This window comes from Muscardinus avellanarius (assembly GCF_963383645.1).
Source record: "Muscardinus avellanarius genome assembly, chromosome: 9".
Taxonomy (NCBI): Eukaryota; Metazoa; Chordata; class Mammalia; order Rodentia; family Gliridae; genus Muscardinus; species Muscardinus avellanarius.
Genome location: NC_137795.1, coordinates 59,098,894 through 59,125,701, shown reverse-complemented (window position 1 = coordinate 59,125,701; position 26,808 = coordinate 59,098,894). Strand labels below are relative to the sequence as shown.

The 26,808-nt window shown below is 38.0% G+C and overlaps 1 protein-coding gene across 1 annotated transcript in view; it reads left to right on the top strand.

Moving 5' to 3' along the window:
• The window catches only part of ABCB1 (ATP binding cassette subfamily B member 1), a gene marked incomplete at both ends in the record, with an annotated part of 97,776 nt that overhangs the window by 4,843 nt on the left and 66,125 nt on the right, over nt 1-26,808 (top strand). The window contains 4 exons of the mRNA XM_080701192.1: nt 536-581; nt 16,237-16,408; nt 22,675-22,885; nt 23,517-23,688. Coding sequence (XP_080557318.1) covers nt 536-581; nt 16,237-16,408; nt 22,675-22,885; nt 23,517-23,688 — 601 coding nt within the window. The remainder of the gene's footprint in view (nt 1-535; nt 582-16,236; nt 16,409-22,674; nt 22,886-23,516; nt 23,689-26,808) is intronic.

Here is a 26,808-nt window from a genome sequence, read left to right as displayed (position 1 = left end):
ATATCTAATGGCCACTACTCCCTAGTAGTAAAGGAAAGGATTAAGAATAATATCCAGGTAGTAGATAGATAGAACATGTATCTTTAGAATTACTCTGATGATAGGTAAGGAGATTAACTTCAGAGAATGACTTTTTACTTAGAATGAAAGTAGAAAATTCTTTTTACGGTATTGAAAATGTGTGTGTGTGTGTGTGTGTGTGTGTGTGTGTGTGTGTGTGTGTGTGTGTTTGTGTGTGTATCGTGTGAATTCATCATAGAAAACTAGGAAATACTAAGGGCATGAGGAAGAAAATATTTTTATAAAAATCCTAGTACTCAGTGATAACCATTTATATAGAGATAGATTTCTAAGATATTTGTAAACATTTATATCTATTTCATAAATTATATACTATTAACCTGTTTTTTGCTGAATAGTAGATGGTAGATATGCTTCTTTGTCCTAGTTATCATTAAATATAGCTCTATAAGTTAATTTGATAATTTATAAAATCTGTGTAAAGTTCTGTATATTTTTCTTGCTGTGTTTTCAGTAAAAAGAAGACAGAAAAGAGACCTACTGTCAGTGTATTTACCATGGTGAGTTTTGAATCTATTCATCCAATATACTTTGGAAATTTGACTTTTCTTTCCCTAGAATATACATTTTTCCTGGTATAACATTTTGTTATAGAATATGATAATGGAGAGGCAAAATTAACTGGTCCGATTTAACTTATTTTGTGAGAAATTCTGATCATAACTTGCCATCCTTCCTGGCCTAGTCAATATCCTGGTTAGTTATATTGCCAGTGATCTGTTACCTATACTAACATTTCTCCTAGTGACGATCCCTGCTATGTGGATAGAGGAAATCTTTTACATTGCATGCTGTCTTTAATGGCTCTGAAATCCTGGCAGGTTTGGAGTCTAAGTTCCAAGCATTCCTGATAATAAAAGAGAGCAATGGATTATTTATAACTCTGACTTAACATTTATCATTGTTTTCTGTACAGAATAGCTGAAAATTTAGAATTTGAAACTCTTAACTCTATATCATTTTCAGATTGCATTTTGGCTGGTTAAAAGCTTTTCTTTAATCCTGCTTGGGATAAGACAGGAATTTTATGGGTGTGGCTGATCACTGGCTACTTCCTTTTTTTCCCAACAAACTTAAATGGACTTAGGTGAACTGTGAACTGTTGCATGAACTCCTCTGGGGACTAGAACTTGGAAGACTACTGAGCCCATTACGCCCTTGCTGCACACACTTTATCTCAACAAACTTAAATGGACTTAGGTGAACTGTGAACTGTTGGGTGAACTCCTCTGGGGACTAGAACCTGGATGACTACTGAACTCATTATGCCCTTGCTGCATACTTTATGGTTCACTCATTATGCATTAGATTTTTTTATGGGGAGGATTTAACAGATTGCTGAGTAAAGTGGATCTTAGTAAATTGCATATAAAACATTTGTAGTCAGAAAAAGAGTGTCACATGACTTTTGCATTGAGGGTCCTGTGGTTATCTTTTGCAACTTTGTAAATTCTGGGTAATGATACCAGATACTCATCCATTCATAGAAAGACTAATTGAGCAACTAAATAACAGTTTTTGCTTGTAATAGATTTAATACTTACATTCTTGCATGGAAAAATATTTATTTAAAGTTGGATTAATGCCGGGCATGATGGCACACACTTGTAATCCCAGTACTTGGGAGGCTTAGACAGAGAATTGCGGGTTTGAGGCCAGCCTCAGTAACTTAGTGAGTGAGACCTTGTTTCCAAATAAAATATAAAATAGGTCTGGAGGTGTAGCTCAGAGGTAGAAGTCCCCTGGGTTCCATCCCCAGTACCACAATAAATGAAAATTACGTTGGATTAATTTCCCAAATTTAATTTTAGTTTTGTTATTTTGAGACCACAACATTTCTTTTATAATTTGGCCTGCCTGCCTGCCTGCCTGCCTGCCTGCCTGCCTGCCTTCCTTCCTTCCTTCCTTCCTTCCTTCCTTCCTTCCTTCCTGCTGGGGATTGAACGCAGGGCCTCATGAGAAGTACATTCTCTGCAACCGAGCCTCATCTTCAGCCCCATAATTTAGCTTATTGTTAGTAAGTTAATTTTTTTAAATAAATTAGCATTCTTATATTTTTGAAAACACAGCATATCTACTGTACAGAGGTAATGCTATCAATACTCAATTAAAGCTACAAAAGAAAAACATCTGGAATTTGAATGTGAGACAATAATAACACACATAGCACTTGGAGCCAGGCATTGCTTAAAGTACATTATATACAAACTCATTTAATACTTAGAACTCCTTTTGAGGTACCTGTTATTATTGTGGCAATTTTACACATGAAGAAACTGAGTCCAGACACTAACCTGTAGCAGCATATGAAGCAGGGGCAGGATGGAGGGAACATATTCTAAGCCATTTGACACATGACTATGACTGTACTATTTAGGTGGCTTTTCCTCATGCCTTTATTCTAAAAAGTTGACATAGAAAACAGTGAACCTGCCTATAATCCCAGTACTTGAGAGGCTGAGACAGGAGAATCACAGTTTTGAGGCCAGCCACAGCAACTTAGAGAGACCCTCAGGAACTTAGTGAGAACCTGTTTCAAGATAAAAAAAAAAAAAAAAAAGGCAGAGGGTGTATCTTGGAGGTAGAATGCCCCTGGGCTCAATCCCCAGTGCCAAAAAAAAAAAAAACAAAAAACAAAAAGAAAAGAAATCTGTGAGCCTAACTTGTTTATAAAACCTGTAAATATAAGGACATAATCAGAAAGTTTAATGGTAAAACGTTATGCTTATTAATAACAGTTTCCAGCTGAGATGCTCGACCCAGCATATATCAAAATTCCAGTTTCAGAAGGAAGGCACGTGTTTCGCATAAACCACACTGCACAAATGGTTTAGTCACAGTTATCAGTGAGAATGGTGGCAACCTTCCCAAATCCAAGTTTCAGATGCCAGCCAAGAGCCAACCCTGTGTGCAGGTCTTTCTAACCACAACCCCTTAGGCAGGTCTTTTCTGTTCTCAGTAACTGTGAAATTATTTTTACCATCAGACCTTATCAGTCAGTCTTGAGAAAGCAGTGAAAGGAGTATGGGATACATTTAATTTTTTCCACTAGTCTCTATTTTATTTACATTGGGTTTCATTTCAGCATGGATAGAAACATAAAAAGAGAATTAACTTGAAAGCAAGCGAGAAAATGGAACAAGAGAAAATAAGAACAGGAAAAATAAAACCTGGCCTCAATTCCTACACCAAATGAACTCCTTGTAGATTGTACACTCTTGCCATAATCATGCTGCAGCTTCAATTCTGAGCTCTCTGCATCATGTATCTTATTGAAGTGTTAGTTCTTTTTCTAATTAGTTAATAGCTATCACTGTTAAGTATAAAGCATTTGTTGAGTATCCTCCATGTATTATTAATCCTCACAATAACCCCAGGAGCTTATGGTATCCATATGTTCTAGATGAAGAAACAGATTCAAGGAAGTTAAATAACACATTCGAAGTCATAGGGCCACATTACTAGTAAGGGGGCAGGCCCAGACTTTGCTCATATATGCCCTAGCTGCTACTAAAACCCATAATTATTTATGGTAGTTTATGATTGGTTAAACTGTTATCTGTCTGAAATTGTTGATGATCTTATCTTCTGACCACTTGGTCTTTGAAGATTTTGCAACCTGACTTAGTATTTACCTTCCCACACCTGGACCTCCTGTCAACCTGGGTCATGTTTATGGCTCTATGAATAACCCCTCCTTGACCTTCACAACTACAGTAATCTTATAAACAGATCTGAATTTGGATTTGTTCCCTTCTCTGTTTTGCCTGTTATATCAGAGAAAACATCCAGTTCTTAAAACTAATCATTCACTTGTACTTTGGCTCTTGTCCTCTGCCATTTCTAGGACCTGACATTGTCATCATTATTTTTTTCACTTCTTTATCTTCAGTCTCTGTCTAAACAGGGTTCGGCTCGTTGGCATTGACAAGCCAATTCTGTTTCATCTTCCTAAAGCCCCTCTTGGAACCATCGCCCTCCACCTCCCTACCGGCATAAGATTTGTCTTGGCTTCTTGTCTCAGGAAAAGAAAACCTGAAACCTTTCTCTCAGGTGAAGATCTGCCGATCAATTAGAACTCATTGGAATTTGGTTTCTGACCTCGCCACTCATGATATTCATAGAACACTTAAACATTCTATCTTTACCTCTCAGCAGCCATGACATTGTCCACCATATTCTTTCTTCTGTTTGCTTTTGTGATATCACAGGGTGATGATTTTCTTCCTGGCCCTTTGGCATTTTCTTGGCCTGTGAAGTCACCATTTTCCAACCTCATGTCTCAGAAGTCAATATCATCATGCAAATGTCTTCATGTGAGACTCACTCTGCATAATTATACTCCTTTCTAACCAACTCATGAAGTGTCTTCTACTTATTTCTAATCATTCTTCATCAAAGACAATGGCATTTGGTCACTACCAACTGCATTCACATGTGCACCAATCAGTCTTCTAAATACTTTAGTAACCTTATACGTAAGCTTAGAATCCACATTCTTTGACTTCTTCACTTTCACCCCCACCCAGTCTACCTTAGTGCAGCCCTCACTTGTGGGTAAGGACCATGGATTTACTTTTAGAAAACTCTCATCTATGAAGTCAAAAACTCAAATGTATCACATCTGACTATAACTTCTGATTCCTTCTGCCTTTGCCTTTCCTCTTTAATATCCTTTTTTTTTACCTTGTGGGCTCATTTTTTATTGATGATACAGAGAAATTCCACTAACTTAGCTGCTTGAAAAAAAAACATAAATTTATTGCCTTATGGTTCTGGAGTCAGAGGTCTTACTGGGCTGGGTGTCCACTGGATCTCATCCTCTCTGGAAGCTCTAGCTTCTAGAGGGCATGTGCATTCCTACACTGATGCCCCTCCTGGTGTCATTCCAGCTGCTTCAGGTATCACATCTGCTGCCTCTGAGCCCCTGCCTTCTCCTTAGAGGCCCTCTTGTGATTATATTGGGTCTCCCTGGGGATGAATGAGATTCTTAACATTTGCAGTCTCTTTGACCATGTAAAGAAACATATTCAGGGTTTCTGGGTGCAGGGCATGGATGTGTGGGTGGGGGTGCTTCCTGCGCACATGGTTGGTCTAGACTTGACTCTCACAACTGCTCTTTTCTCCTGCTTCTCCCCATCCAGTGTTGTACTTGTAAAGATCTACCTACAGCAGCCATATCAGATCCTGTTGCTTTTCCCTTCCACTTATATGCAAAGTTTAGAGTAAACCCCAATGCTTTCCTATCACTATAAAGGAGCCTCTCCAATCTGATCCCGTATCACCTACAACTGCACCGCAGGAAACTCTTCTCCTTCACTCTGCTCTGCCACCACGTTCATGTGCATTCTGTTGAATCCTCCAGGCACACTAAGCTCATTTCCACCGGAGGGCCTCTCTGTTCTTCCTATCTGGAATGTTCAGTCTCTAGAGCTTCTCATGATGAACTCTATCCCTCCTGCCATGCACATCCCTTCTCAGAGAGAGTTGACCCTGCCCATCACTGTGACACATTACTCTATGTGATAGTTCTTTCGAATACTTAAGCATCATCTTCTTGTTTGTGTCTGCCTTTTCTCTGAATGTAAGCTCCTCCAGGGTGGGGTTTTTGTATGTTTTGTTCATTTTCACACTTCAAGTGCCTAGAACAACACCTCCAACTTTGGTGTCTAGATATTGAATGAGTATTAAATACATTTATTCTCTGTTACTGTCGACACTCAAATGTTTGCTTTATGAAGACAAGCAATTTGTCTTCGTCATTGCTGTTCTAGCATTTACAACCAAGCCCCTTACTAGGTGTTTATAAATATGTTTTGGATGTTGAATAAATGAATGAATTCTCTGACTTCCTTTTTCAGCCAGGGCACCACATAAGGTCAGTTCCCATCGAGCCCGCTACATACTGCCTAAGCCACTTTCCTGGAGCACCCTCTGCTCTTCCTGGAAAACTTGACTTTCAGCATCAGTGCTGATTAACCTGCTTTTTATGTGGTTCTGGCTCCCCTCCTCTCTCTATCAGGACCTAACCAAACATTTTTCATTTCCTTTTTTTTTTAAGGGCTCCAGTTATAATTAGTTTATCACTCTACAGTTCACCTAATAATGTTACAACTTTTTTTTGTCTGCCTGCTTTTTGATTGTAAGAGCCTGAAAACACTTATTAATTATTACATTTGCAAACCCCACAGTAGTAACTGCTTATTGTATATTTTATACTTCATACAAGTTTTTTGTATTGTCTCATTTTAATCCTCATAACAACTATGTAAGATTTTCCATGTGAATGAATATTTCCCCATTTTATAAATATAGAAACTGAGGCTCAAGGTTAAGAGATTTGTCCCCAAAAAGGCTTTATCCTGATAAATTACAGAGCTGACACATCTAATGGTAGCTTCTGTTCTACTCAATATTTGTTACCATTTTTCTCATATTTATTTCTTACCCTTTCTCTCTGGACAGCAATCTTGCTTCATATCACAAAAAATATGATGTTTTGACTCTCTCAGTGTTCTGCCTGTATTCCTGGAAACTTACTTCTATCTGTTCTCACTCTTATCTTGTTCTCCTACTCTGAGATAGAGACATACTTTTGTTTGAGAACCATCTCTTCTCTACCAAGTTTATGATGAAGAATTTCAAACAAAGTAGAATAATAAGATTAACACTCATATACCTATAGTTTATACCTAATAATCTTTCATCATATTTCATCTGAAATTAGAGATTTTACAGTTTATATAGCTCAAAAGTATTTTTCCAAAACATAATGCAACAATAAAAATGAATAGTCATTTTTAATGTTGTGTAGTGCTCCATTTGTATTTAAATTTTTCTTGTAACTCCAAAAAAAAAAGTCTTTTACACAGTTGATTTGTTCAAAACAGAATCCAGTCAATGACACTTATGTCCATTATACCTCCTGAGCCTTCAACGGTTTCTTCTCCTTTTAAAATGGAATTGACATGTTATAAATCTGTACTTTTGTGCTGTAGAATGTTCCACCTCTGGATTATTTTGAACATTTCCCTGTAGTATCATTTACATTGCTCTTTCATGCCTTGAATCTGAATATCTTACATGCTAATGGTTAGGTTTAAGGTTTTGCTACACTGTAAAAGGGATCTCTATATCCTGCAGCTATGAGAAATCTTGGGGCATCAATGGAATATTTTATTTTACCTAATATCGCATCTGCTGATGACCTGCTGCCTTAGTTTCTTGAAATAATTGTTTCCTTTGTTCTCTAGGAACTTGCTTCATTTCAGTTTCCTGTATTTTTTTTAACCAGTGTTTCTTTGGCAGATTTACCTGTGAACACAAGTATTCATTAAATAGTTCCTCTCTTGATGTTGCATCTCACTCTGTTAACCAACCCTTCTCTCTTCTTCCTTTTGCTCCAAAATCAGCAAAAGGATAGGCAACATACTATCTCTCTTATTCATCTCCAAATACCTTTTAACTCCATGCATTCTTTATTTTTTCATGGATGATCTCATTCACTTCGGTGACTTCTGCCACAAATCTATACCTCAGGCTTTGAATTCTTTCCATATAATTTCTGGATAACCTTTCCAGAATGAACACTGAAATGGAATTCTGAGACTTCTCTGCTGTCCATCCCCGCAAATTCTTGCCCAGCTTTCTAAAGAGTGCCCCTTGAGGCCGGGCGTGGTGGCGCACGCTTGTAATCCCCGCGCTTGGGAGGCAGAGACAGGAGGATCGCGCAGGTTCGAAGCCAGCTGCGCGCGCTGGCTTAGGAGACCCTGTTTCCAAGTAAAAATGTAAAAATAGGTCTGGGAGTGTAGCCTGGAGGTAGAAGGGCTTCCAGGAACCCCAGTACCACCAAAAAAAAAAAAAAAAAAAAAAAAGAGTGCCCCTTGGTCAACATGCTTTTTCATGCTTCTTTTCAAAACCTGAGAAACCCCAATCTTCCCTAACTACACTGTGATCGTTCTGCCTCTATTTTCTGTTTTTCCAGGCTAGAATACTTTCCTTCTTCTTTTTTTTTTTTTTTTTTTTTGGTAGTACTGGAAACCCTTCTACCTCTGGGCTACACTCCCAGACGTATTTTTATATTTTTATTTGGAAACAGGGTCTCTTAAGTCAGCGAGTCTGGCTTTGAGCCTGCGTGATCCTCCTGTCTCCACCTCTCAAGCGCGGGGATTACAAGCGTGCGCCACCACGCCCGGCTTTCCTTCTTGTTTCTAAACACCCATTCTACTTTAAAAATTGGAAGCATCATCTGGCTTTGAGATGCTTTCCTATGGAGTTTTTTGCAGAAGGAATGACCATTTGCTAATTTTTGTCTATTCTGTACACTGTGTTGTGAAAGCATTACATATACTTTTTTTTGCTTTGTCTTCCTTATCTTTAAACTCGCTGAAGGCAGGGGTTTTATATTTGGTATTTATTCACTGGTTTTTGACTGTCGATGAGTAAACACTCAGCAAATGTTTACGTGCATGGACTGCTTGTTTTTATTTTGGCCAGGAAGTAGTTCTGGGAGTAAAATATCCTGTGGTTGTGGTGGTTGATCTTTGCATATCAACCATTTTCTCTTTCTCTATTGAGGAATTTGACATTTTGTCCATTTTTGTGTGGTACTGGAGATGGAACTCAAGGGCATTCTACCTCTGAGCTACACTCCCAGCCCTACTTTTTTAATTTTTTATTTTGAAACCAGGTCTCACTGAGTTGCAAAGGGTCTCACTAAGCAGCTGAGGCTGTTCTTGAACTGCAATCCTCTGGTTTCAGCCTCCCAAATGCTGATATTTTGTCCATTTAATGGAGTCTCTAAGAGAAGACAGTTTCCACTTCTCTTCTTCCTATTATTTTTATTTTTTGATAAAAAGGATAGATGCTTAGTCAAGAGAAAATAAGTAGTAGCAAACTTTAGCCTGTGTCTCAATGGCAATGAAAAAAAAAATGCCCAAAGCACTGTTTTCTTCTTAAGGTTTTAATTTGTAAAGAGGATGATGTTTTGGTGTTATTGAAAGTTATGCATCAACCAAAACTCAAGTTCACTTGATTACAGTGTGTGTGTGTGTGTGTGTGTGTGTGTGTGTGTGTGTGTGTGTGTTTGATACTGGAGACTGAACCCAGGGCCTTATTACTTCTAAGCTACACTCCCAGTGCTATTTTATTTTTTGTTCTGAAACAGGGCCTTCCTAAGTTGCTAAGGTTGGCCTTGAACCTGCAATACTCTTGTTTCAGCCTCCCAATTACTGGAATTGCAGGTATGTACCACCATGTCTGGCTCATTTGACTACATTTTAACAGCTAAAATGTTTAAACCCAAATGCCAAGCCGGGCGTGGTGGCGCACGCTTGTAATCCCCGCGCTTGGGAGGCAGAGACGGGAGCATTGCACAGGTTTGAAGCCAGCCGTGTGTGCTGGCTTAGGAGACTCTGTTTCCAAATAAAAATGTAAAAAAAAAAATAGGTCTGGGAGTGTAGCCAGGAGGTAGAAGGGCTTCCAGAAACCCCAGTACCACCAAAAAAAAAAAAAAAAAAAAAAAAAAAAAAAGAAAAAGGAAAAAAGAAAGAAACCCAAATGCCTGAGTACTGTATACACTAGATATTCTTCTTTTTTAAATGAATATTTACTGGTGCATTGTAGTCATACATCTCAATAGGATAAAAAATTTGTGGAGATACACATGCACACATCACCCAGTTAGCCCCTACCCAGTCTCTAACCCCTACCCTCTCTCTCCCTCCTACCCATGCTTGGCTTCCTGATTGACTTTGATATGTTTAAGTACATCATGTGCTTTAAAGAGTTTCCCTTATCCTCCCTTTTATCCCCTCAGATATGTCACCTTAGTTGCTCCTCTATAGGGTCCCTTCTTCATCTAGAGTTCCTCCTGTTACCCATTTCTCCCTAATATTTTGCACATTAAGAAAAGCATCTGATTTCTTATTTTCTGTGACATTTCACTGTAAATGCCATAATTTTGTTCTCCTTTATGGCTGGGCAAAATTCCATTGTGTACATATCCCATAGTTTTAAAATCCACTCATTCATTGAAGGACATCTTGACTGGTTGTTCATGCATTAGTTTGGTATTTTGGTTTTCATTCTTTTTGGTAGATACCCAGAGGTGGTATTGCTGGATCATATGGTAAGTTTGTTTTCCTTCTTCTGAGGATCTTCTATACTGTTCTCCAAAGTGATTGCACCAACTTGCAATCCCACCAAAAATGTATTAGCGCTTCTATTTCTCCACACTTATTCCCACTTACTGAAAACCTGAACGCCAGAAGGTGAGTAACTTTGACAGGATGATCCACTCAGAACCAATTTTTTTTTAAAAAATAGAGATCACTTGGATCTGGAAATCTGTTGAGAGATTAGGTGAGGAAGAGGGATTCTTTTGCTTCCTGGCCACACACTTGAAGAAATCCGCTGGCCCTTTGCTGTTAAGCAGGCTCGAGTTCCAGTCCTGCCGTGCAATAGGGTCCGGGCCTGGCCTTGCTGACTCCAGACCCAGCCTCGCAGTCCGGCAGGCTCTGATTCCTGTCACTGAGGGGATGACGTTTACAGAGGTGGATTTGGTTGGATCTGTCTGCCTCTCCTGAATACTGGCCGTCGCTGCCACCTTCTTGATCTCTCCTAGAGTATGTTGTTAAATATTCCTGTGCATGTGTGGCAGGAGCAGTCTGCTTTCTGATCTCTTCTGGGATATCCCTAAAAAAAAATCACTTTTCTTGCAGTGGCAGGTGCTGCGCTGCAGTCTTGCCTCTAATACCACCATTTCCCACTCTCTCTATCAGATAGGAAGTCATGACTGGAAATGTTTCTGGGTGTTGCCTCAATCAGCTATTAAATCAAAATCTGTTGTCCAGGGTTTCTCAGGGGCATGCACATCCTATTCAGCCGCTGCTAACCATCACTGTTGCGGCCGTGATCGCCGCTGCAGCTGAAACTGCAGCCGCTGCCATCTTCCCTCCCTCTTCAATATTTTTTAATAAAAGAAAACAGTACATGTCTTTTGCAGGAGTTGGGGACCCGAGTACTTAGTAGTGATGTGTTTTATCTCCCTGCCAAGAGCAGAGGCCCACAGCTTCATGTGTAGAGCGGGTTCTGCTACTCCAAGCACACCCAGCCCCAGCACTGCGCAGAGGAGTGCAGCGGCCAGGAGCGCCCTTGGCTCCCTGGTTGCGTGGTGCTGGCTGACCTGACTACGCAGGGCTACATCAGATGTGCCCGAACATTTTCTTATATAGTATGTTGTTCAGAGTTCCTGAACATGTGAGACAGGTGCAGTCTACTTTCGTGGAAATTTCCTCAAAAGTTCAGGGTGGATTAGAATGAATCTACCTGCCTCTCCCCCATACTGGCTGTTGCTACTGCCACCATCTTGGCCCTCCTCCCAAGCATTTTTCTTACATAGTATGTTGTCCAGAATTCCTGAGCATGTGGGGCAGGAGCAGTCTTTTTTGGGGGAGATTTCTCCAACAGTTCAAGGTGAGTTGGATTGGTTTTATCTACCTCTCCTGAATACTGGCCACCACTGCTGCCACTGTCTCCACCATCTTGGTCCATTTCTTCTTATATTTTAATTAAGAAGTCATGGCTATAAATGTCTCTATATATTATCCCAATCAAATATTAAACCAAAATCTGATGTCCAGGGTTTCTCAGAGGAATACCTGTCCTATTTGGCCGCTGCCAGCTATTGTTACTGTGGCTACGGTCGCCACCATCTTCTCTCAGTCTCCAGATATTCTTTCCAAACCTTAATTTTCACTAATCATTTTATAACATGATTTTGCTTTCTCTCTCCTGCCATTCATGACTTCCGAGGATTATTCTGCTCTTTATTTTTCCACTTGTCAATTCAGTACTTACTTTTCACTACTATATTGTTGCAAGTTTCTTTTTTGATAACTTGTTGGTTTATGTCTTTGTGTAAAGTACTTATAAGCTCTAAAATCTTGCTTTCCATTGCTGTGTCTTTTGTGTTGCCTGATTCCTGATCTTTGTTTTAGTTTACATTCCTTATTTAGACCTGACACTTTTAAAATTTTCTTAATGTATTTTTATTAAAAATTTTTTTTTTTTTTTTTTTTGCGGGACTGGGGATGGAAACCAGGGGCATTCAGCCTCCGAGATACACCTCCTGCCCTATTTTTTTTTATTCTTTATTTTGAAACAGGGTCTCACTAAGTTGCAGAGGGCCTCACTAAGTAGCTGAGTCTGTCCACGAACTGCGATCCTCCAGTCTCAGCCTCCTGAATGCTGGGATTACAAGCTTGCGCCACCACGCCTGGCTGACCTGACACTTTTAACCTAGTTTCTCCCCTGAATTAAAAACCTGTTGCATGCGGCCATGTGATAGCTGTCCACCTCAGAGGTTCACCCACTGACTCCCACAGCAGTCAGGGTCCTGTTTTGGTTCTTGTTTTTCTTTCATTTGGTTTCCTTTCAACCTTGGCCGTTACTTCAATTATGCAAAAGAAATATTAATTGCTTCCCATGTGGGTCTTGAGCACATTCTCCTTTTATTATAATTATTAATGTATTAACTGTACAAATTAATGGGATTTACTAAGATGTTCTCATACATGCAAAGAGTATGTTCTGATGATGTCCATCCACTTCTCTACCTCTCCTTCCTCCCAAGTCCCTTGTCCCTCAGCCACCCTCCCAGTCCTCGGTAATAATTCTTCTGCTTTCTTGTCTTCAGAGAGAAAGTGTGTGATGCTTTTCTTTCTGTATCTGGCTTATTTTGCTTAACATAAAGTTCTCAGTGCCATTCATTTTCCTGCAGTTAACAGAATTTCATTCTTCTTTATGGCTGAATAATCCTCCCTTGCATATATTATTTTTTCTCTGTTGATGGAAACTTAAGACTGATTTTGTATCTTAGTTATTGTGAATAATGCCACATAAACATTAGTATGTGAGTATCTCTTTTGTATGCTGACTTATTTACTTTGGATATATGCCTAATATTGGGATGGCTGGGTAATATGGTAGTTCTTGTTTTTATTTATTGAGGAACCTCCATACCATTTTCCATAGGGGAATTACTAATTTACATTCCCACCAATAGTCTATCAGTTCCTTTTTATCCCCTTCTCTTTTGCATTTTTTTTGTATTTTTGATAGTAGCCATTCTAACTGGGGTGAGATGAGATGGAATCTTATTGTAGTTTTGGTTTGCATTTTTCTAATATCTAATGCTATAAAGAATAATGATAGTTTTCATATATTTATTAGCTATTTTTCATTGGCACATTGTAATTATACATCATAGTGATATTCAGCGCAATGGAAACATGCATGCATCTTGCTTCCCCCTCCCATAGATAATATTAACATTAATAAAGATAACTTCACATATGAATAAAGGATCACCTGAATTTCTCCCACCATCAGATCTCCCCTTTCACCTCCATATCTCTCTCCTAAAGTCCTCTTCTAGTAGTCTACTAGTTTCCCTTCATTTTTCTGAAGTCCTCTTTGTTTTCCAGTTTCTCTCTAGCTTTCACATATGAGTGAAAACATATGACCCTTTACTCTCTGTGACTGGTTGATGTCACTTGCCTAGTATTTCTCCAGTTCCATTCATTTTCCTGCAAGTGACCTGCAAATGGCACGACATGTTCTTTTTATGGCTAAGTAAAATTCCAGTGTGTGTATATACCATAATTTCATAATACATTCATTCCTTGTTGGATACCTATGCTGGTTCCACAGTTTGGCTATTGTAAATTCTGCTGCTACAAATATGGGAATACATATATCCCTATAGTAATCTGACATCAATTACTTCAAGAAGATCCCAGAGAGTAGTACAACTGGGTCATATGGTGGCTCCAGTCCACTTTTTTTATATTCTTTATTTTTTAAACAGGGTCTCACTAAGTCATGGAGAACCTCACCAAGTAGCTGAGGCTGGCCATGGACCCTAGTCCTCCTGTCTTTGCCTCCCAAGTAGTGAGATTACAAGCATGTGCCACCACATCCGGCCAGTCTACCATTTTTAAGATTTTTTTTTTTTTTTGGTTGTACTGGGGTTCCTGGAAGCCCTTCTACCTCCGGGCTACACTCCCAGACCTGTTTTTACATTTTTTATTTGGAAACAGGGTCTCTTAAGCCAGCGCACGCGCCTGGCTTCGAACCAGGGCGATCCTCCTGTCTCCGCCTCCCAAGCGCGGGGATTACAAGCGTGCGCCACCATGCCCGGCAAGATTTTTTTTTATATATTATGAATAAACAAAACAGTAAGATTCATTGTTACATATTTGCACATGTACATAATATGATTTGGTAAATATTCTTTTGAGAAGTGCCTATTCATATTATTTGTTTATTTTTAATTGGATTATTTGGTTTTTGTTATCAAGGTTTTTTGAGTTTTTAAAATATTTTCTGGCCAGGTGTGGTGGCATATGCTTGTAATCTCAGTACGTGGAAGTCTGAGACAGTAGGAGCACAGGTTTGAGGATAGCTTCAGCAAGTAGTGAGACTCACGTCAACCTAGCAAGACTGTTTCAAAATAAAAATATAATAGGACTGAGGGTTCAATCCCCAGTACAAAAAAAATTTATGTATTTATATAAGTATATTTATTTTTATATAATTTTAAATTCTTTAATATGTATAACATATTTTACATTTAAAAAATAAAGTAAATGCTTTAATATATAGTATATATAATTATGCATAATTTATGTAAATACATTATATAATAAATATAATTGCATATATAAGTATGTTTATTTCTTATTCTTCTTCTCATTACTTTTTGGATTCAAAGAGGCCTTTCCTTGCTGCAATCTGCCTGTAATGAAAAGAATTATGTGGCTCTCCACTGGTCATAAATTATGGTCATATTCCACCTTTTCATGAAGAATGTTCTTTGGGAAGCATGAATTTGACTCATTCTCCTCCTCTTCCTCCTCATTATTGAGATCTAATTATGTTAAAATCACTTTACATTTAGGCTAATTTCATTATGCAGTAGATCTTTAACCCAAAACAGTTTCTTAAAGTAATAAATGTTTGTTCAGTGTTCTCCTTGAAAGAGGCCTTTGATATTCAAATTGTTTTTCATGAGATGAAAAGCAACTTCTGTTCCTAGAAACCAGAGCAACAAATACAATATTTCTACTATAACCTTATGAAACATTATACATTTATTATATGTAATTATTATAAATTATAGTTCTTATCAAATCTTCATCATTTTTATCAAACCTCCTGTAAGAAAAGAAGACAAGCTGTGTGTGGTGGCACATGCTTGTAATCCCAGCATTTGGGAGGCTGAGACTGGGGGATCATGGTTCGCGGCCAGCCTCAGCTACTTAGTGAGGCCCTTTGCAACTCAGTGAGACCCTGTTTAAAAATAAAGAATAAAAAAAAATTAGGGCTGGAGCTGGGCGTGGTGGCGCATGCTTGTAATCCCAGCATTCGAGAGGCTGAGACTGGAGTATTGTGGTTTTAGGACAGCCTCAGTTACTTAGTGAGGCCCTCCGCAACTTGGTGAGACCCTGTTTCAAGATAAAGAATAATAGGGAAGGGGGTATAGCTTGGAGGTCGAATGCCCCTGGGTTCCATCCCCAGATCTACCAAAAAAAAAAAAAAAAATAGGGCTGGGAGTGTAGCTTGGAGGTAGAATGCCCCTGGGTTCCATTCCCAGTACAAGAAAGAAAGAAAGAAAGAAAGAAAGAAAGAAAGAAAGAAAGAAAGAGAGAAAGAAAGAAGATAAACTGGCTGTGGTGGCACACACCTATGGGAAGTCGAAATAGGAGGATTGCAGGTTTTAGGCTTGCAGGTTTTAAGCTAGCCTCAGCAACTTAGTGAGACCTTGTTTCAAAATTTAAGTAGGGCTGTCAGTATGGCTCAGAGGCAGAATGTCCCTGGTTTCAAACCCCAGTACCACAAAACAAAACAAACAACAAAAACAAACAAACAAAAACAGTCTGAGTTTACTCTGAATAATTGAGCCAGAACTCAATAGAAGAATCAATGCTCATTTATAATTAGGCTATTGCAATAGTAGTTTATTTAGCAGAAGTAGACTAGAGTGGGAGCAGTAGAACTTTAAAACCTGTTTGCATTTGGGATGTATGTTGTAGTAGAGAAAACCATTCATGAATCTACTAATTGTGCCTGTGCTTGACTTTCTTCTCTTAGTTTCGCTATTCAAATTGGCTTGATAGGCTGTACATGGTGCTGGGAACTTTGGCTGCCATTATCCACGGATCTGCTCTCCCCCTTATGATGCTGGTGTTTGGAGACATGACGGATAGCTTTGCAGATGCAGGAAATTTTAACTCATCAGGCACTATCAATGGAAGTAAGTATTGTGTGTGGCACTGATTTTACTGAAAATGTACAGAAAAAGTCATGTAGAGTGATATTTGTTACTGCTGTGAGAGGTGGAGGGTCTGAGCTCCAGTTCTTGTTTGTAATGGATTTGAGAAGATAATATGCAGGAGCATTAGAATGCCTAATAGAAGTGCTGGCAGAGATATGTGGAAAAGGAGAGAGCTCTTTGAAGTCAACATATCCTAGAAAGGTCCAGGAGGAAAGGACTGAAGAAAGGATTGGTTCCAATGCTGAGGAGGAAAGGTTTGCTTCAGCTGGGGGCAAGGACCGTTTTTCTACAGCAGTAGGAGGGAAGAGAGAATTTTTGAGAGTCAGAATCCAAAGGTGGGTAGATAAGGTGGGAATCTGTGGAAATTTCTTCTGATTCCAGTAGTCTTCCATATCAGCCAGGGTTATATTCTAAGAATTTCAGTGGATACCCAAAGCCATAGATAGTCCTGAACCCTATATATCCAATGTTTTTCTACAAATATAGTCCTATGGTAAAGTACAATTTATAAATTAAGCACAGTGAAAGATTAACAACAAAGGTAATAAAATAGAATAATTATAACAATGTACAGTAATACAAGTTACATGGATGTGGTCTTTCTCTGACTCACAATGTCTTATTGTGCTTTCCCACCCTCCTTGTGATGATGTGAGAGAATACAAAGTGTGGTTGACCTTAGTTACCTTTTAGGTAACTGAAACCACAGGAAGCTGAGCAGTGACTTGGGGAACAGTTGTATTTCCCTTTTCTCAATAAGTCAGGAAGCGGCATGTTTGGCTGATAAAGGAATAGCTATGAGCTTCAATCTTCAGGTCACCTCTGGTCAAGCATAGATTTATTTAAAAATAACCTACTCAAATACAACTCAGTTTACATTCAGGTGTAAACATGTTTGAGGACACCCTTTAAAATATAGTGATAGCATTTAATTTACAATGATCCTTCAATATTTGGAGTGTGTGTGTATGTTGGGGGGAGAAGAATTCTGAGGATTAAACTCTGGGCCTTGTACATCAGTATTTGGACATTGGAGCTGCCTGGTTTCTTCTCCCATGTGAGGACACAGATAGAAGGCACCATATCTGAACCAGAAAGCAGACCCTCCCCAGACATGGAATCTGCCTTGATAAAAACTGGGAAAACAAAAATAATTTATCATTAGATTTACCATTTCTGCTTTCATAGCTCTAAAACTCATGTGGAACATGAAAACTTTTTGTGAAATTCCAGCTCTCAGAATAGTACAGGTTGAGCGGGGTGTGGTAGTGCTTGTAATCACAGCATTTGGGGAGCAGAGACCGGAGGGTCGCGGTTCGAGGACAGCCTCAGCTACTTAGCGAGGCCCTTTGCAACTCAAGTGAGACCCTGTTTCAAAAAAAAAAAAAAAAAAAAAAAAGACTAATAACTAGGGCTGGGGTAGCTCGGAGGTAGAATGCCCCTGGGTTCCATCCCCAGTACAGGAAAAAAAACAAAAACAAAAACAAAAAAACAGTACAGGTTGAGTTTCCATTTCCAGGAGCAGCTGGATGTGGGATTTTTTTTTCCAGATTTTGTAATATTTGCATATATATAGCACAGGATCTTGAGGATGGATATGAAGTCTAAACTTGGAGTTCATTTATGTTTTACATACAGCTTATACACATAACCTGAAGATAACTTGATAAAACATTTAAAAAATAGTAAAAATAGTTTTTTGCATGAAAAAAGTTTTACAAAGTCTAGTTTTTCTACTGGTGGCATCATGTCAGTGTCCAACAGGTAGCATGTCAGGTTTCAGATTTTTAGAGTAGAAATATTCAACTCATATTATTATCTGTGTGTATGTGTATGAAAACTAATTTACTTAACCTCCCTACACAAAGGAACATACCTGTTTAGCAAGCTTGAAGAATGAGGTTATACAAAATCAAATGTATTAATAAAATTAATAGATGTAAATCTTACAAAAATACCTCAAATGGGACAAAGCCGTTAATCCCTGATTTTTCTCATTTGGTTGTCAGAGTTGAACTATGAATCAAAAATGTTTAGATTTTTTTTCTTTTATAAAGTGATATATTAAAGTTATATACAGGATAATTAGCAAAATGTAGAAAAGGAAAACTATTTTAATGCTTAATCTATGGGTAAATAAATTGTGTGCAGATCTTGTATGTGTTTCAAGACTAGTGTTGTAAGTAAAGAAAACATTGTCATCTATAACCTCAAGGCCAGCATTATGGGAATGCTCAAGCTAAAATGTTAGCTAATATTGAAATTCTAAATACTTCATAAAAATCTCCACAGTGTACCTGCATGGTGATGTCCACCTGCAATCCTTGGGAGGCTGAGAGAAGAGGGTCGCAGGTTCAGGATAACATGCAGTGACTTAGCGAGACACTTTTCAAAATAAAATACAAAATATAGCTGGGGGTATAGCTCAGAGGTAGAATACTCCTGGGCTCATTCATGACATACACGCAAAAAGTCAAACCAAAGCAATAAGCCCTATGATCTGCTTTCCTTAACTTGCTCAAGATTTTGCTCGGCTGTTAACCATTTCATTGGAAAAATTCTTTTTTTTTTTTTTTTTTTTTTTTTTTTTTGCGGGTCTGGGGATGGAACCCAGGGGCATTCAACCTCCAAGCTACACCCCCTTCCCTATTTTTTTATTCTTTATTTTGAAACCGGGTCTCACTGAGTTGCAGAGGACCTCACTGAGTAGCTGAGGCTGTCCGCGAACTGCAATCCTCCAGGTCTCAGCCTCACATGTACTGGGATTACAGGTGTGTACCACTGCACCCAGCATAATAATTTTTAAATAAAAATAAAAACTGAGAAATGCAGTGTCAGACTTTAAATATATATTTGTGTTACATATATAATAGTATTTATTATCAATATGGGTGGGTTTCTTTTTGCAAATAAGCATCATTGAATTTAATCAGCATTTGGCTTTTGGCTTTACACAGCTAATAGGGAAGTATTTGACTGGATACCATAATGCTCACACACAGTTAAAACTGAGTCAGTTTGATCTGTTTTTTGTAAATTATCAACCAAAATGAATTCAGTTAATTTTTATGTCCTTATGTTTAATGTAGACCAAAGAGACATAAACTTTTTGTTTGTTTGTCTTTTTGTTTTTTTCTTGTGATGGTCTAGGTGTTTTGGACCAAGAAGCCATCCTTGCCAACCTGGAGAAAGAGATGACCACGTAATTAAACATTTTCCTTATTATTGTTTCTTTAATCTTTTCTGTATTATTCCATCTGTAGCTCATTTAAAATGTTGCATTGTCATAGTAAAAAATTGAGGCCTTGAGAAAAATACTATTAGAATTCAAGGGAGATACGCTGTAGAATTTTTTTAAAAAAATTATTTGCTGCTGTACGTGGTGGCACATGCTTGTAATCCCAGTACCTGGGAGGCTGAGACAGGAGGATTGTGGTTTGCAGCCAGCCTCAGCTACCTAGTGAGACCTTCTGCAACTTAGTGAGACTCTGTTTCAAAATAAAAAATAGGACTAGGAGTGTAGCTCAGAGGTAGAATGCCCCTGAGTTTCATCCCCAGTATCCCCCCTCCAAAAAAAAATTTACTGCATAAAATGTACTAAAGGCAAGGTTAAGCCTAAATGAAACATATGTATTTATAAATACAAAATACCATATACAGGGAAATTAGAGCCATTTAAAGTAGGCTTTTAAAGAGATGTAGCTCAGTGGTAGAGGACTTGCCACTTATATATAAGGACCTGGATTCAATCCCCAGGACCAAAAAAAATAAAGTAACTTTTAAAAATATATTTGAATTAAGAATCATTATTTTGGGGTGAATTCGCTCGAACCACCCCCTTGTGTTACCCGGTAACATGAGGCTGTAACTATCTTCTGTATTTCTATCTTTTTAATACACTATTTTAAATCTTAAAAAAAAAGAATCAATATTTTCAGTATCTTTGTATTAGCTTGTTTCCTTTGTAATTATTAGTTTGTTACAACCATCATATGATAATAATAATAAGAGCAGCCAACAGGAACTTTTTAAAAATTTAGCATCTAATTCTAAACAATGAAACAAAACATCCCAGAAGAAGTAACGCTGATTTTAACTCACTGCAGGGAAACATTTTGTTAATGATTTACACATATTAAAGTTCATTCCCCAGAATAGTTCATAACATGTCCAAAGATATGTGTTGGTGAATGAGAAGATAATAATTTTGCTTTATTCTATAAATTATGATAGGTCTGAAGAAAATGGAGACAATTATTTATTTATTTATTTTTGGTAGTACTGAGGGTGGAACCCAGAGCTTTCTACCTCCAGGCTATACTCCCAAACCTATTTTATATTTTATTTGGAAACAGGGTCTCGCTAAGTTACTGACAGCCTCACTCAGTAGCTGAGGCTGGCTTTGAACTTGTGCGATACTCCTGTCTCAGCCTCCCAAGAGCGGGGATTACAAGCGTGTGCCACTACGCCTGGCTCAGACAATTATTTTTTGAAAGCTGAGAAGAAAATACCTCCAAATATTTCTATGAAGAGCCATTTTTCTCTATATTGGGGAAACCAGAATGTCTTAGTTGTTTAAAATACATTAAAATAAATTACTATTGCTCCAAGCATAAATTCTGCTGTTAAATTGGATTTCTTTTTAGCTCTCTTTTGCTATATTATCAACACTTGGTTAATAATTAATCAATGAGTTATCTATTAACTAAAATTTAGTGTTCTAATTACATCTTCTCTGATAAGTAAATTGTAAGATACAGGGTGTATCTTGGGAAAAGATTTGTTTAGCAAGAATCTTGCTGGGTCAAGTACAGAATTGTGAACAATGACAACAGAGACAGATTGCTTATTATACAGCTGTGTGTGTGTGTGTGTGTGTGTGTGTGTGTGTGTGTGTGTGTAACTGGGGATTGATCCCAGGGGTAGTCTACCCCCACGTTACACCCCAAGTCCTTTTTTAATTTTTTTTTTTTTTGAAACAGGGTATCACTAGGTTGCTAAGAGTCCTGCTAAGTTGCTAAGGCTGGTCTTAAACCTGCTATCTTCCTGTCTCAGCCTTTCAGGTACTCTGATTACAGGTGTGTGCTACCATACCTGGCTACATAGCCCATTTTTATAGCTTTTATACACTATGCACTTTTTATTAGAAGATAGCAAATGAGAGAACTGTTATAAGTGGGAATTTGGTATCTTGTATTTCATTTCAGAATGTTTGCCTTTAACTTAGAACTTAAGTACTCAGTGAAGCCCAAGAGTTGTTTGATTTTTTAATTTAAATTTGTTGTTTTTGTTGGCACTGGGGATGGAATCTAGGAACATTCTATCTTTGAGCTATGCTTCAAGCCTTGTTTTTTATTTTTGTTTCTGAAACAGGTCTCACTACCTTGCCTGGAGTCTCACTAAGTTGCCACATCTATCCAGTGACTCTCTTATCTCAGCCTCCCAAGTACTGGGTTTATAGATGTGTGCCGCCACACACCGTCTTGATTTTTTCAATGTGAAGAGTCAAGAGCAAAGAAACTAGAAATTTAACATTTCTAGATATGGAGGATCTAGTTTTAGAAGATTTTTTTTATTGTTTATGCTTTTTGTTGTTAGAGTTTAAGCTGGAAGGGCTACTATTTGATTCATTAAACACTTGAGGATAGTTCATGATGGCCAGTTAGGCAGATCATATAAAAATATTTATTTTCAGTTGTTGCTTAACATCTAATCTCTGCTAGACTAAAAGTCCTAAAAACTAGGGGACAATTTCCATCACTTAGTTCCACTTTCTGGCAAGTTCTATTGCTTGTTATATCCCCCAGTGTGCAGAGACCACCCCACAGAGTTCGCGACTTGATGCTGATGTGATAAAAGTTGAAAGGACCACAATGAGGCATCTTACCTGATGCCCCAACACATCACATAGTTTTTCACACTAACTGGCATTCTCTGAGTACTTACTATAAGCCTGGCACAGCCCAGGTGTATTTCACACATTACCGTGTCTTATTCTTATCTCAATTTTACCAGTTAGAACACTGTTTGCCTGGGATTATGCAGTAGTTAAGTGAAGACCGAGAGTTTGAGCCAAACTGAAAGTCATTCTTAGTTTTCCTAAATTGGTACATGCAGGTAAATACTGATCATTAACTCTGCTCCTTACAACCCCTTCTTATTTAAGGATGGTGAGATATCAGATAACTGAAGAGGTAAGAATGAGTGGCTGTTTTAGGGAAGGTGCACTGATTAGAAGCAGAAAGTATGTGCAGTCTTCTTGATGTTTTTCAGGTATGCCTGTTATTACAGTGTAATTGGTGCCGGTGTGCTTGTAGCTGCTTACATTCAGGTTTCATTTTGGTGCCTGGCAGCTGGAAGACAAACTCACAGAATTAGAAGAGAATTTTTTCATGCTATAATGAAGCAGGAGATAGGCTGGTTCGATATGCATGATGTTGGGGAACTTAACACCCGGCTCACAGAGTAAGTACCTAGTGTTATGCTTAATTCCAAATGATACATATGTCACTGAAACTGTTTAGAGGTGCTGGTACATTGCTTAGAGGACTAAATTTCTTCTGAGCAGCAACCATGTCTTTTGCACAACATGATACTTTCTGGGAAATTTATGAGCAATTTGAAATTTATGCATTAAAAATTTTTTTGAGAGCCGGGCGTGGTGGCGCATGCCTGTAATCCCAGCATTTGGGAGGCTGAGACCGGAGGATTGCGGTTCGTGGACAGCCTCAGCTATTTAGTGAGGCCCACTGCAACTCAGTGAGACCCGGTTTCAAAATAAAGAATAAAAAATATGGCAGGGGGTTGAATGCCTCTTGGTTCCAATCCCAGACCCGCAAAAATAAATAAATAAATAAATAAATAATAAAATTTTGAGTACACCGTGCCCATTTCCTGGGGCCATCTGGATGACAGAATCTTATTGTTAATGACAAATTTCCCACTAGAAACTAACACTCTGCCAAATAAAACAAGCATACACACAAAGACGCTAGATATAAATTCACTTCGTGCTTAACAAAGCAAAACTAGATTCAAGAGAAAAGTTCTGTGTTTACAATTCTGACATTACTTCTAATGATATCTGTTCTTTTAGTGATGTCTCCAAAATTAACGATGGAATTGGTGACAAAATTGGAATGTTCTTTCAGTTGGTGGCAACATTTTTTGCTGGTTTTATAATAGGATTTACACGTGGTTGGGAGCTAACCCTTGTGATCTTGGCTGTCAGCCCTGTCCTCGGACTGTCAGCTGCAATCTGGGCAAAGGTAGGTGAACCCTATGATTCCAGATTTAAGATTTCCCACAGTCCCATAGAAAGGTCTTTTAGCCATGATACCCCTGATCCTGGATTTGATACTTGCTTCTAAGTCTTCTGTTCAAAATCAACAGCCTTACTGAGCACCACCTCTGCCAGGATGTTGTAATGTCCTTAATCAGGTGACTATTTGGAGGAAAGATGCAAAAGATGGAAGTAGCTCTTGTACCTCCTCATCTGCTGACATGCTGATCTCCAAGGATCTGTGCTCTGTAGCAGAAAAATTAACACAGCAAGTAGATATTCAAGTTCAGTGAACAATACATGTGATCCATTCAATTAACATTTTCAATTTTAATGTTTTTAGTTTTGTAGATTTTGTTTACCTTGTAAACTGATTTTATAGTTTTATCATCATTGTGAATTAGGTCTGTATTTATACATATTCAGATTCATTGTTATAAGATTAATTTAAGAGGTCTGGCATGGTGGCACACACCTGTAATCCCAGTATTTGGGAGGCTGAGACAGGAGGCCAGCCTCAGCAATTCAGAGAGACTCCCAGTGAGACTCTGTTTCAAAATAAAAACATTAAAGAAAGGACTGAGGGTATAGCTTAGAGGTATAATGTAGCTCAGAGGCTTCAATCCCTAGTATCAAATAATAATCATCATCATCCCTAGTATCAAATAGAAATAATAACAATAATGATAATAATAACAACAACGACTTAATAAAATAGGTACTTTATAGCCCCAGACACAGCAGATTCTTAACCTACAGTTTTCACTCCCACTCATAAAGGTAGAGCAGTACAAGTGGCCCTCCTTAACTCTCTACACATGTATCCACTGATTTTGTAAAATTTATTTTCCCTTTTGGGTGGGCATGTCATTTATTTTATAAATTGATTTGATGTAAAACAGGGTATGTGTGGTGAGACTGACCTATACTTTTTGTTAGATTTCACATAACTTTGAGAAGGTGCTACAAATTCACGTACCAAAAAATGAAGGCCAACCAAAGCTAAGCCTAATACAAAAATAAACCAGGCTGTAAGGATTAGAAATTTTTAGAAAGTTTTAGAAATTTTCCCTGTGGCATGGATGCTAGTTATTGTTCAAACAATAACTGCCATTTATTGATAATCTGCTATATCAGGTAAATATAATTATATCATTCTGAAGAATGGGTGTTATCTCATTTTACAAAGGAAGAAGCTAAAATTCTGAGAACTTTGTTAATTTGTAACATAGTAACTCTGCCTATCTTGCTGGTTATTAGTTAGCTAAAAGACCTGGCAAAAGCTTCATGTTATCAATTGATTTTTCTGTTTATAAAGCATTAAACAAGTTAGATACAAACTCTTACCTCCCCCATCTATTGAAAACATATTTAAAATGTACTAATATTCCTTCTAGCTAAGTTAGAAATAGTTGTCATTCTAGTTTATTTTTTATTTATTTATTTATTTATTTATTTATATTTTTGGTGGTATTGGGGTTCCTGGAGACCCTTCTATCTCTGGGCTATACTCCTAGACCTATTTTTATATTTTTATTTGGAAACAGGGTCTCTTAAGCCAGTACGGCTAGCTTCGAACCTGTGCTATCCTCCTGTCTCAGCCTCCCAAGCGCGGGGATTACAAGCGTGTGCCACCACGCCTGGCTAGTTTAGTTATTTAATCTTTAATTAATTATGCATTGCTTCAGATACTATTTACTTAGTAAAAGGAGACCTAGGTTGGCTTCTGAGACCTAAATTTGAATCTCCACTCTGCAATAATCCTTTGGAATGTTTTAAATCACGTTTCTTCTATTATCTAATTTTGAGCCACATAATAAAATAACTGTGCCCTTGTTAAGGGAGCCTCTATCCCTGTGAGCTCAAGGCTTTTCCTCCCAACTCAGAGACACTGATCAAGTGGTAAGAACAGGAAGAATCAGTCATAGGAAGCAGATTGGCCTAATAATTCCCTTTGTACCTGTCTGTGGACAGGGGAAGAGATTCTTGGGCACACAGGCACAAAGGGAATTTTAGAGGGCATTGGTAGGTGAAAACCACCATACACTTCTCCTGCCGAGAGATTCCTGGCAGTCTGATCTTAGGAAACTACTCGCATTTTATCAGGATGCTGAAGCAGAAGCCTTCAAGAGCCCTAGCAGCTCCAAATACACCAAGCTGACCAAAATAACAAAAAGCCTCTGAATATTAAACATCCACAAGAGCCCCAGATCACAAAAATAGAACAAAAGTAACATACTCAATCTAAAAAGGGTGACTGCCTGCTAAAATAATAAGGTTTAAATAGGCATAGGAATCTCAGATATTATAGACAAAATATCTAAGATACAGTAAAAAGTCTCCTGTCATACCAAGAACCAAGAAGATCACAACTCAAATGAGAAAGTAAAAACAGTTAATTTACCCTGAACTTGGAGATAGATCAGACACGGGAATTTTCTGATGAAGATTTAAAAAGTTATTATGGAAATATTTCACTAATCAATTACAAGTTTATTTGACACAACAAAAGACAATAGAAAATATCAGCCACAAAATAGAAGTTATTAAAAAGAGTAAATGAAACTTAGATAACTGAGGAAGCCACAATGATGGAAATAAAATCATGCTGGATGGGCTTGATCCTTGTAAACGGAAATGACAAAATAGAATCCGTGAACCTGGAGACGGAACAAAAGAATTCATCCAGTCTGAAGCAGGAAATGGAAGCAGCATATTCATATCATCAACAGCCTCATGAACATTCTCAGAAGAGGAGAAAGAGAGTGGGACTAAAGGAGAATTTGAGGAAGTAATGGCTGAAAATTTCCCAAATTTAGTGAAAGACAAGTCAGCAGATGTAGAAAGCTGAGCTCACCCCAAAGAGAATAAACCCACAAACATTAATTAAAATAAAAGAAATAGTGGCTCTGTTAATACCTGATAATTTAAACTTCAGAGCAAGGAAATTACTTGAGAAAAAGAGGAACATTACATAAGTATAAAAAATCAATCCATCAGGAAGATATAATAATCCTAAATATATGTGTAGCAAATAACATAGTTTCAAAATACATGAAGTAAGCCGGGCATGGTGGCGCACGCTTGTAATTCCCGCGCTTGGGAG